Source organism: Drosophila ficusphila, unplaced genomic scaffold (assembly GCF_018152265.1).
Source record: "Drosophila ficusphila isolate 14025-0441.05 unplaced genomic scaffold, ASM1815226v1 contig_414, whole genome shotgun sequence".
Taxonomy (NCBI): domain Eukaryota; kingdom Metazoa; phylum Arthropoda; class Insecta; order Diptera; family Drosophilidae; genus Drosophila; species Drosophila ficusphila.
In genome coordinates, this window is record NW_025064328.1 from 18,816,847 (window position 1) to 18,829,616 (window position 12,770).

General features: G+C 47.1%; 1 protein-coding gene across 50 annotated transcripts in view; it reads left to right on the plus strand.

Annotated features, from left to right (window-relative positions):
* Nucleotides 1-12,770, plus strand: part of LOC108094287 (Down syndrome cell adhesion molecule-like protein Dscam2) — a 73,777-nt gene that overhangs the window by 38,582 nt on the left and 22,425 nt on the right. For 14 of the 50 annotated variants that reach the window (XM_043208108.1, XM_043208111.1, XM_043208088.1 and 11 more), the window contains exons 7-8: nt 2,999-3,843; nt 4,003-4,164. In XM_043208108.1, the coding sequence (XP_043064043.1) occupies nt 2,999-3,843; nt 4,003-4,164 (1,007 nt within the window). Of the gene's footprint in view, nt 1-133; nt 258-956; nt 1,081-1,387; nt 1,512-1,978; nt 2,103-2,174; nt 2,296-2,998; nt 3,844-4,002; nt 4,165-4,317; nt 4,624-4,719; nt 5,008-5,837; nt 6,129-6,226; nt 6,518-6,647; nt 6,939-7,033; nt 7,325-7,418; nt 7,710-9,132; nt 9,433-10,066; nt 10,355-11,577; nt 11,866-12,770 lie in introns of all 50 variants that reach the window. The other 36 variants (XM_043208072.1, XM_043208066.1, XM_043208074.1 and 33 more) reach the window with 18 other exon arrangements.

The following is a 12,770-nucleotide window of genomic DNA, read 5'->3' on the forward strand; positions in this document are numbered from 1 at the left end:
TCTGCCAGGCACAAGCCTTTCCAGTGCCTATTATTAGGTGAGCGACTCAGTTCCACATTCAGAGCAGTTACACAATATATGTACATATGCAGTTTTTATAAATCGATTCATATTATTACCTGTAACTTCCCAGAACCCATTGGTTCCAAGGCCCCAGCAGTGCCAACAGGAGTGCTAGCATTCCAGCAAAACGTTCCATTGCATTCCACTTTTGCCATGCTCTGTCAGGCTCAGGCATTTCCAGTCCCTGTTTTTAGGTAAAGCCCTTAAGAAAAATTATTTTTTTCGAGAATTGTTTGCTGTTAATGGTTGGGTCGCAGCATTATCTCTGTGTATTAAGATAATAACAATATCAGTTAGCTTTGAATTAAATTTATTTATATGATATTTAAGTTTACCAAAGAACTTAGTCATTGAAAAAAATTAAAATAAAATGCGTAACATTACATGCGAGTAAACAGAATTTTCATTTTAATGTTAGTTAAAATATCCAGGCAGTGTTCTTTTTGTGAGTCCTTCCTTCGTCGAAATGATTTTCATTTTTTTTTACCTTTTAGAACCTGTGGGATTTAAGGCCCCGAGTTTTCCTAGTGTGGCCTCAACATTTACCATTCAGACGCCCCAAAACAGCGAACTGGCCCTCACCTGCGAGGCCCAATCATATCCTGTGCCCATATTTAGGTAGTTAAATCCTTCATTAGTTTAACAAGGGCCAACGCTGCTTAACTGGTTCTGTGTAGGGTTAAATTTCAAATACCAAGTTCCTGAATTAAATTTGTTTATTTTAGAGCCCGTAGGGGCAAAGGCTCCGACCTTTTCGAGTGACTCCAAGGGCAGCATATTCGAGCGTACGATTCATGCCAGTTTTGCCCTGTTGTGCCAGGCTCAGGCTTTTCCCGTTCCCATCATTAGGCAAGTTTCAACGAAAGCTTAAAACATTTATGAGTACTTTGCAGAACCCATTGGAGCCAGGGCTCCAACGTTTTCCTCCGACTACAACTCGTTTTCCTACGCTCGTGCTGTGGGTCAGAGTTTCGCGATGCTCTGCCAGGCCCAAGCGTTTCCAGTTCCCATTATGAGGTTAGCTCAGATCTCGATTTTATCAGGCGGTTTTCATAGATTTCTTTCAGTCATAGCAACTACAATTGTAAAACTTCACATAATTTCAGAGCCTATCGGTGCCAGAGCTCCCACTTTTCAACGGATTCCAACTCATTTTCCTACTCACGTTCTGTGGGCCAGAGTTTTGCGCTGCTTTGTCAGGCTCAGGCATATCCGGTTCCCGTTATGAGGTTAGCAAATGGAGTCTGTTACTTTCAGGCAGTTTTCGAAAACACAAGACGTATTATATGAAATATAAATGTAAATGCCCAATAATTGCTTACAGAACCGATTGGCGCTAGAGCTCCTACATTTTCAACGGATTCGAACATATTTTCCTATATTCGGCCAGTGGGTCACAGCTTTGCATTACTTTGTCAGGCTCAGGCTTATCCAGTACCTGCTATGAGGTAGTTTATATTTTAAACCCAAATCCATTCAGGCAGTTTACTAGTTGCTCTCTAAGAACTCTCCTTAGTCATTTAACTTTAACTTGCAGAGCCTGTTGGTGCCAAGGCTCCAACCTTTGCCACTGTTTCAAAGATTTCCAGTCTACTCGGCGCAAGTTCGAGTGATATTGTACTGATGTGCCAGGCACAAGCGTTTCCAGTTCCCTATACTCGGTAATTTCAAGCAATTCAGTCAGTTTAGGGGTCTTCTCTTTTATTTTTCCCAGAACCCGTGAGTGCCAAGGGTCCCACCTTTGCTTCCGATATGAAAAGCTATACGTTCGTGCGTAACTTTGGTCAGAGTTTCGCGCTTCTCTGTCAGGCACAGGCCTATCCAGTGCCTCTTATAAGGTAGCATTAAAAAGACATACTATAAGACCTTTTTCTTTTAAGCCCCTTCTGAAACATTTTGTTATTCTTGTTTGTAGAGCCAGTTGGCGCCAAAGCTCCCACTTTCTCGGGCGAGTCGAAGAGTTTCACATTTGTCAAAGAGATATCCACTAGTTTTGCCCTGCTTTGCCAGGCTCAGGCATTTCCAGTACCCATAATCAGGTTAGTTCAACATTCGGGCAGTTAAATTCTTGACAGAGGGTGCATCCTTACACAAGCGACAATGTTTTGCAGAACCTGTTGGCAGTGTGTCCCCTAAAATATCCGGTGGGAGGCTGCAGGAAATTACAAAGTCAGCGGGCACTGACTTGGCTGTTTTGTGTCTCGGCCAATCGTTTCCCACACCCGCGTTTAGGTAAAAAGGCAATTAACAATCGTAAACAACATTCAGGCAGATAGAAGCATTCGTATTTAAATACTCATCGAACACTGATTAATTTCAGAGCCCATTGGTAGTGTAGCCCCTACTATATCGGGAGATCGTTTGCAGGAGCAGACCCAGAAATCGGGCCATAGTTTTTCTATTCTTTGCCAAGGACAGGCGTATCCCCATCCCGTTTTTAGGTACAATTATTTCGTGTAATCAAACGAGATATTCAGGCAGTTGTATTGAAAAGATAGATTCACCTTGTGTTGCCCAAATATTCTTGATATATACATACCACACTTTTCAGGACCTGTTGGCCTTGTAAAGCCCCGCATTTCAGTAAAGAGCATTGAGATCAATGAGGTGCCCCTCCAGGGCACATTTGTAGGACATTGTCCTGGACAGGGCTACCCAGTACCGGTTTATAGGTAGTTTATTAGGTTTCCCTTACTAGGTCGAGGTTAGGGCTTTCCCAATCCCCAAAAAGTGGTGCACAGAATGAGCAGTAAATTGAAAATAAATGCATTTCTTCAAGGTAAGTAAGATCTATCTCCAGGCGAGGATAAGGTAAGTAGCTCGGATCTCGGACTCCAAAATTTCTGCTGCTTAGACTGCCTCACTCTGTGCCCACTTGTTTCCAATGCCAACTTTATCCCTCGAACTCCCTATTAACACTCTCCTATCGTTCCAGATGGTACAAGTTCATCGAAGGAACAACCCGCAAGCAGGCTGTCGTATTGAGTGATCGTGTGAAGCAGGTTTCCGGCACTCTAATCATCAAGGACGCGGTTGTCGAGGACTCTGGCAAATACCTGTGCGTGGTTAACAACTCTGTGGGAGGTGAAAGCGTTGAGACCGTGCTGACTGTAACTGCTCCGCTTTCCGCCAAGATCGATCCCCCCACCCAGACCGTTGACTTCGGACGTCCCGCCGTTTTCACTTGCCAGTACACCGGAAATCCCATCAAGACCGTGAGTTGGATGAAGGACGGCAAGGCCATCGGACACAGCGAACCTGTTCTGCGCATCGAATCCGTGAAGAAGGAGGATAAGGGCATGTACCAGTGCTTCGTGAGGAACGACCAGGAGTCGGCGGAGGCCAGTGCCGAGCTGAAGCTCGGAGGACGCTTCGACCCACCCGTCATCCGACAGGCCTTCCAGGAAGAGACCATGGAACCCGGCCCAAGTGTGTTCCTCAAGTGCGTCGCCGGTGGCAACCCCACTCCCGAAATCTCCTGGGAGCTCGACGGAAAGAAGATCGCCAACAACGATCGCTACCAAGTGGGACAGTATGTGACGGTCAACGGGGATGTGGTTTCCTACCTGAACATTACCTCAGTTCACGCCAACGACGGAGGTCTGTACAAGTGCATTGCCAAGAGCAAAGTGGGCATCGCTGAGCACTCGGCCAAGTTGAATGTTTACGGACTACCCTACATCCGTCAGATGGAGAAGAAGGCGATCGTGGCCGGCGAGACCCTCATTGTCACCTGCCCCGTAGCTGGTTACCCCATCGACTCGATTGTTTGGGAGCGAGGTGAGCAGTGTTTGCTGTTTTAGTAAACAAAAAGAACAAAAAAAAAAAAAAAATATTAAATGTATTAAATGTTCCAACAATGGGAAAGGTTTTTAACTCCATTTGAAGTTAATTAGAATTCTTATTCTAAAACGGTGTAAACCTTCTTCCCTTCCTTAGACAACCGTGCCTTGCCCATCAACCGCAAACAGAAGGTCTTCCCCAACGGAACTCTGATCATTGAGAATGTGGAACGAAACTCAGACCAGGCGACCTACACCTGCGTGGCCAAGAACCAGGAAGGATACTCCGCCCGCGGATCACTGGAAGTGCAAGTCATGGGTAAGTCAAATATTCCAACTCTGGCCCAGACTCCCCCTGAATTTCAGGTTGAGCTCTGGTCGATGTTACTCTTTGTGGGCGGGTTCTAGAATTTCAGCGTCATCGATGGTCGCTAGTCCTTCGCTCAATCGAAACTCCAAACCCTTCGATCAGTTCCACCGCAGGTTGTACCCTTCGACTTCGGAGAGGAGACCATCAACATGAATGACATGGTCTCTGCCACATGCACAGTGAACAAGGGTGACACTCCACTGGAGCTGTACTGGACCACAGCTCCGGATCCCACGACGGGCGTGGGTCGTCTGATGTCCAACGACGGCATCCTGATCACCAAGACGACGCAGCGCATCAGCATGCTGAGCATCGAGTCCGTGCACGCCCGTCATCGGGCCAACTACACATGTGTCGCTAGGAATGCTGCCGGGGTCATTTACCACACAGCGGAGTTGAGGGTTAACGGTGCGGTGTTCCACTCTTCGACTCGTAGATTGATTAGTTCTTTGGTTTTTGAGTTCCGTTACCTTGACCCCCCTCGCTTCCTCGCCCCCTTCACAGTGCTGCCCCAGATCGTGCCATTCGACTTCGGCGAGGAGAGCGTCAACGAGCTGGACATGGTCTCGGCCTCCTGCACGGTGAACAAGGGCGACCTGCCCATCGACGTGGCGTGGACGAAGAACGGCGGTCGGGTGTACACCAACGATGGCATCGTGGTGACCAAGACCAGCACTCGGATGAGTGTCCTGAGCATCGAGTCCGCGAGGGCGCGCCATGCCGGGAACTACTCCTGCGTGGCCACCAACAATGCGGGCGAGACCCGTCAGTGGGCGGTCCTTGCTGTGAATGGTTAATAGCCTCGAAGTCCGCTCCTAGGAGCTTTTGATTTTCTTTGGTTCTCTTTCGTTAACCCCACATCCCCCACCCAGTCTTGCCCCAGGTCGTGCCCTTTGACTTTGGTGAGGAGAGCATCAACGAGTTGGACATGGTCTCGGCTTCGTGCACGGTGAACAAGGGCGACCTGCCCGTGGACATCTACTGGACTAAGAACGGAGGTCGAGTCTACACCAACGACGGTCTGATCGTGACCAGGAACAGTCAGCGTCTGAGTGTCTTGAGCATTGAGTCCGTGCGAGCCCGTCATGCGGGAAACTATTCCTGCGTGGCCACCAACAATGCGGGAGCCATCACCCAGTCCGCCATGCTGGCAGTCAATGGTTATTGTCCATCTACGAAGACTTTTTCTTAAGTTTTGTTTTGCCTTCGTTTTCTCCCTCTCCAGTCCTGCCCCAAATAATGCCCTTCGATTTTGGTGAGGATGTGATCAACGAACTTGACATGGTGTCCGCCTATTGCACCGTAAACCGGGGGGATCTTCCCGTCGATATTGCCTGGACCAAGAACGGCGGTCGCGTGTACACCAATGACGGCTTGATCGTCACCCGGAACAGCCAACGCATCAGCGTTCTAAGCATCGAGTCCGTGAGGGCCCGACATGCCGGGAATTATTCCTGCGTTGCCACCAACAACGCCGGGGAAACACGACAATCCGCAATCCTAGCTGTCAATGGTTAACGCCTTAAAGCTCTTGAATTCGCTTTGTTCCTTGTTCGTTTGATTTTCGTTTCGTTCTGAACCTTTTCCTTCACTTCCTTTCACTTCCCTCCATTGCCGTGCAGTTCCACCTTCGATAGCCCCGTTTTCTTTTGGCGATGATCCGGTGAACACGGGCGAGAATGCCGGAGTGCAGTGCATGGTGCAGAAGGGCGACGTGCCCATCACCATCAAATGGACTCTGAACTCGCGTCCAATCATCAACGGAGAGGAGGGCATTACCATCTTAAAGCTTTCTCCCAAGACGAGTGTTTTGAATATAGCCGCCGTCGAGCAGAATCATCGCGGAGTCTTCAAGTGCATTGCTGAAAATAAAGCGGGCTCTAGTTTCACCACTTCGGAGCTGAAAGTCAACGGTACACGGATGCAGCAACCTCCCTCACAGCACTTTTTATTTATTTCAATTATATTTTTATTTTATTTTAATTTTATTTAATCCTTTCGAATTCTACAGTACCCCCTCAAGTGTCGCCCTTTAATTTCGGCAGTGAAGTCTTGAATATGGGTGATGTCTTAAGCATCACTTGTGTCGTTCTTAAGGGTGACTTACCCCTTAAAATTCATTGGTCTCTGAATGATGAGGCTGTGGAAACTGGTGTAAATGGATTCACAGTGATGCAGTTGAACCCACGCACCAGTTACCTGAGTGTGGATGCACTGGAGGCCAAACACCGGGGCTCCTACAGTTGTGTGGCCCAGAATATGGCGGGTCGAGCGATTTATTCCGCTGATCTGCAAGTGAATGGTTGGTCAAACCTCCCTTTGGATCCCTTTGTATCCGTCTGTAAAGTTGCTTTCTACTAACACGAACCTGGTTTATTTGGTGGCTAAGAGCTATGTTGACTTCAAGAGACTTAAAGGATTTCCCTCTGTAGTTGCACCACAGATCAGTCCATTTTTCTTTGGTGATGAGCCCTTGAATCGCGGGGAAGTGGCGAGTGTAACCTGCGTGGTTCCCAAGGGTGACCTGCCCCTCGATATCTATTGGACTTTAAACTCCGCTCTCATTGTAAATGGAGAGCTTGGATTCACGTTGGTTCGACTGAATAAGCGGACCAGTTCGCTGAATGTTGACTCATTAGAGGCTGTCCATCGGGGCAGCTACAAATGCATTGCTAACAACTCAGCCGGATATGCTGAATACGTTTCCACTCTAGATGTGAACGGTTTGTCTAGATCTAATTTTGTTTAATTTTAGAATTTTATTTTATGTTGTTTACATACTTTGATTTCCTCTTCCTCATCTCTATTTCTCTGAAAGTTCCTCCACAAATTCAACCCTTTGACTTTGGAGTTGAGCCAGCAAATACTGGCGAAATGGCTGGTGGTTTTTGCATGGTTCCGAAGGGTGACCTTCCCATGGAGATCCGCTGGACCTTGAATTCAGCACCCATCATAACCGGTGAACACGGATTTTCCCTGTCGCGTCTAAATCCGCGCACCAGCTCTTTGAGCATCGATTCACTCGAAGCCAGACATCGAGGATTGTACAAATGCATTGCCTCTAACAAGGCGGGCAGCACTGAATACAGTGCTGAATTGCACGTGAATGGTCATTACTCATATCATACTCATAACTATTAGTTAAAATTTTATTTTATTTTCCTGATTTTTAATCGTTTGCCACTCACTTCCCACCCTTCAAGTGCCGCCCCAGGTTTTGCCCTTCAGTTTCGGCGAATCTGCCGCCGATGTGGGCGATATTGCGAGTGCCAATTGTGTGGTGCCCAAGGGAGATCTGCCCCTGGAGATCAGGTGGTCCCTCAACTCGGCTCCTATAATTAACGGCGAGAACGGTTTCACCTTGGTGCGTTTGAATAAACGCACAAGTCTCTTGAATATTGATTCGTTGAACGCATTTCATCGAGGTGTCTACAAGTGCATAGCCACAAATGAAGCTGGAACCAGTGAATACGTGGCTGAGTTACAAGTGAATGGTTTGTCCCAACATGAAATACAAAAATATCTGCAAATAAGAGCACGCTTACTATCTGTATTGTCCTCACTTAGTGTTGTCTGTTGGTTCTGGTGTTGGAGCTCTGAGCGGCTTTTTATTACATATACCTATATACCTGCTAAATAATGGAGTGTTCTTGCTGTTTGTAGAGAGTCAGAGCTTATTAGAAAGATTTCAGTATCAGCAAAATTAACAGGATAACCTGAAAAGCTGTTTTGTCATATTGATGAATGGAGTAAGATCTAGATTCCTACCCCCTTTACTGTCTAGTGCCCCCTCAGGTCATGCCCTTTGTTTTTGGAGAGGAGCCTTCCAACTACGGCGATAGTACCGCAGTGCAATGCATGGTCTTCAAGGGGGACACTCCACTCCAACTGCACTGGACTCTGAATGGACAACCAATAACCAACGAACACGTCGGAATCCGGATCATCAAAATGTCTCCCAAATTAAGTTCTTTAAGCATCGACTCTATCAATGGAAATCACCGAGGGCTGTTCAAGTGCATAGCCACCAATGCGGCTGGGGTTTCTGAGCAAAGCGCCGAACTGGTTGTCAATGGTTAATACGCAGTCAAAATATGTGTTTTCAGTTATGTTTCTCTCTTTTTGTTTTCCTATTCCGAACTCCTATTTCCTTTTGAACGGTCTAGTACCGCCTCAAATCCGACCCTTTGACTTTGGCGACGAGGCTTCCAACTCAGGCGAGACCATGGGCATCCAGTGCACCGTGATCAAGGGGGATCTGCCATCAACATTACCTGGGTTCTTAATAACCACACCCTTAACAGTGGTGACTTCGACGTGGTGATCGGTAGAATGTCCAGCAAGTCGAGCACCTTGAACATCGACTATATAGCAGCCGAACACCGTGGGCTCTACACCTGCTTGGCTCGCAATCAAGCGGGCGAGAGCAGCTACAGTGCGGAGCTGAAAGTCAATGGTTACTACCCGTTCAATCTCCAATTTAGAGCCTAGTGCTTATTTTGATTTGTTAACTAACTAATTTTGAATGTCATCCCTCCACCCATCCCAGTCCTGCCCAGCATTCATCCCTTCAGCTTCGACGCCGAGGCCAACGAAGGTGACAGTGTTCAGTTGACTTGCCAAAGGCGATCTCCCCTTGAGAATTCGTTGGACCCACAATGGCTTACCCCTTTTTACACATCTGGGGGTGATGGCCAGCAAAATCGGGGACCGAATCAGCCTTCTCACGGTGGAATCGGTGAAGGCAGCCAATTCGGGGAACTACAGCTGCGTGGCGAGCAACAATGCGGGGAACGTGAGCTCAAGTGCCGAGCTGCTCGTCAATGGTTACTGAAATACTTTCTGTACACTTATATTATAGTTCCGTTATTTGAGATAATTTGACACCCAACCCCAAACAACACTTACTTCCTGTAGTTCTGCCCCAAATTGTGCCCTTCGCTTACGATGACCTAATCAACATGGGCGACTCGATCGACTTGTTCTGCCAAATCCAAAAGGGCGACCGCCCCATCAAGGTGCACTGGAGTTTCGAGCGGAGTGCCGGAGACTCCGGCTTCGACCAGTTGCAGCCTCAAATGCGAACGAATCGCATCAGTGGCAAGACGAGCATGCTGTCCATTCCGAGTGCCAGTCCAGCTCACACCGGAAAATACACCTGCATAGCCAGCAATGCGGCTGGAACGACCACCTATAGCGTTGATCTCACAGTGAACGGTACTAAAATCGACATATAGCGAATACCTATAGCGTTGGTCTTACTAATCGATTGTATCTTGAAGTACTCTCTAATGGTTGCGGTTACCGAAAGTCTTGACTGTTTGCGTTGCTACTAATCTAACCCCATTTCTCTAACTCCATCTGTCTAACTGAGCCTGCGAGGTTTACTGTGAACTGTTCTTGCATTTTGAACTTACCTATTTGGTCCTTGACTTCCACCCCCACAAGTTGCACCCAAGATAGCGTCCTTTGACTTCGGGGAGGAGCCTCTGAACTACGGAGAACCTGCGTCCGTGCAGTGCACCATTTTGGGTGGCGACCTGCCCATGAATGTCACCTGGCTGCTGAACAACGCCACCATCGATAGCTTCCATGACATATCCTTCTCGCGGATCGGGAAGAGGATCAATGTGCTCTCGATTGAGTCCGTTTCCGCGCATCATGCGGGTTTTTATTCGTGTCACGCGCAGAACAAGGCCGGAATCACGGCCCACTCGGCACGGCTGATTGTGAATGGTTAGCTTACTCATTTGGTTGGATTACTCATTTAGATATAAGATTTTTGCGCACAACTTATCATTTTCTTGTGTTGATTTGCATACCTTTGAACCCCAATCTCAACTATTCTCAGTTCTACCAAAAATAAGTCCCTTTAACTTCGGGGAGGAGTCCATGAGTTACGGCGAGTTTGTAAATGTGCAGTGCACCATTTCGGGTGGTGATTTGCCTGTGAACATCACCTGGACCCTGAACAATCAGCCCTTCGAAGATTACCTAGAAATACTGACTACCAAGCGCGGCAAGCGCATCAACGAGTTGACAATCGAGGCGGTGTCGGCCAAACATGCCGGGAATTATTCCTGCATAGCCGAAAACAGAGCCGGAATTGTCAATCACACGGCCGAGCTGAAAGTGAATGGTTAATACTTTTTATTATTTATAATGTGTACTCCTTTTTTTTGTTTCTTACCTCCCTTCCCCGTACCAAACCCCACAAACAGTGGCTCCCAAAATTTCCCCATTCGATTTCGGAGATGAGCCCTCGAACTTTGGGGAATCGGCTAGCGTTCAGTGCCTTGTTACCTCGGGTGACTTTCCGGTTAGCTTCGCGTGGCTTTTCAACGGACGCGAGATCAATGAGAATGTCTACGATGTGTCGATGGTGAAGTTGGGCAAGAAAATCAGCGCCTTGTCCATCGATTACGTCCGCGACCACCACGCAGGGAATTATACTTGTGTGGCTGTCAATCGCGCTACCTCTGTGAACTTTACCGCCGAACTGGTGGTGAATGGTACTGCTAATACTTTAGAGATTTCGTATTCTTTGTGAACTTAATTTTTATATTTATTTGCCTCCTTATCCATTTCCCTTGTCCATTAAGTGCCCCCGAAAATCGCACACTTTGACTTTGGCGATCATGCTGTCAACTTCGAGGAGTCAGTTTCTGTGAATTGTCTGATCTACCTGGGCGATCTGCCCATGGATATTACTTGGTTATTCAACGGGGCTCACATAAATGCCTATACTGGAGTGTCAATAGTGAAGGGTGGCAAGAAGGCGAGCATCCTGACCATCGATTCCGTGCATGCGGGACACGCTGGAAACTACACCTGCAAGGCCAGAAATGATGCGGATTCAGCCGAGTATACGGCCGAGTTGATTGTGAACGGTATTAAGGGCGGTTTTTATACGAGATAGGGCTGGCTTAAATTGGTTCTTTATAATTTGAATCCCTACAATCTTTTCCTTTCCAAAACACAGCCCCACCCAAAATAGCGCCCTTTGACTTTGGCCAATCCCCATCAAACTTTGAGGACTCTGTTTCTGTCAATTGTCTGGTTACCTCGGGCGATCTACCCATCGATATCGAGTGGCTGTTTGGCGGAAAGCCAATTGATTATGCCACTGGCGTTGCGGTTTTGCGCGGTGGCAAGCGGACAAATCTCCTGACCATCGATTCTGTGCACGCGGGTCACGCGGGAAACTACACCTGCAAAGCGAAGAACAAAGCGGCGAGCAGCGAGTACTCAGCGGCCCTGATTGTCAACGGTTGGCAGGGGATCATATTTAGCTTTGATTAAAGCATAGCTTTTTTTTAACTAGTTAACTTTCTTTCATTCCTACCTTACACTTCCTCCAAGCTCCTCCCAAAATTACTCCCTTCAGCTTTGGTGAAGAACCTGCCAATGTGGAGGACTCCGTTTCGGTGACCTGTCTCATATCAACAGGGGATCTGCCTATTGATATTGAATGGTTCTTTAACGACTACGGCATTAGTTCCTACTCGGGAATTTCGGTTATGAAAGGGGGCAAGCGGAACAGTGTGTTGAGCATCGATAGTGTCCAAGCGCGTCATGCCGGAAATTATAGTTGTCGGGCCAAGAATCATGCAGCTGCTGTAAATTATACCACCATCCTGGTTGTGAATGGTATTTCAGAGGACTTCTTTTAATATAAAATTGTTTTAATATTACTTTTTTCATTTCCTTTTATCACTTTACCCCCAAAGTACCTCCTAAAATTACTCCTTTCGACTTTGGAGATGAGCCCACCAATGTAGAGGATTCTGTATCGGTTACTTGTCTTATATCCAGCGGAGATTTACCCATTGACATTGAGTGGTTTTTCAACGATTACGGAATCAGTTCCTACTCGGGAATTTCTGTAGTAAAGGGGGGCAAGAGGAACAGTGTTTTGAGTATCGACAGTGTTCAGGCTCGTCATGCAGGAAATTATAGTTGCCGAGCAAAGAACCATGCAGCTGCTGTCAATTTCACCGCCGTTTTGATTGTGAATGGTATTACCTCTTTGGGGATTTGTTTAAACATTAAAAATATTGTTTTGGTTTCTATTTATTTGTTACTTCCCGTTCCGATTTCAACGTTTTTTACTCCCAAAGTTCCCCCGAAAATAACGCCCTTTGACTTCGGAGATGAGCCTACCAATGTTGAGGATTCTGTTTCGGTCACTTGCTTAATATCCAGCGGAGATCTTCCCATCGATATTGAGTGGTTTTTTAACGATTACGGAATAAGTTCTTACTCCGGCATCAATGTTCTCAAGGGAGGCAAACGGAGCAGTGTCCTGGGAATCGACAATGTCCAAGCTCGACACGCGGGAAAATATAGTTGTCGTGCGAAGAATCATGCAGCTGCAGTTAACTTCACCACCGAACTTATAGTTAATGGTATTTCCAATATTACTTGGGGAGACTTAAGATTAGGCTTTAGACTTTTTATGAGTTTCTGTTATGTTTAAAAAACTCTGACCTCCCAAGTTCCCCCAAAAATCACACCTTTCACCTTCGGCGACGATCCTACGAATGTTGAGGACT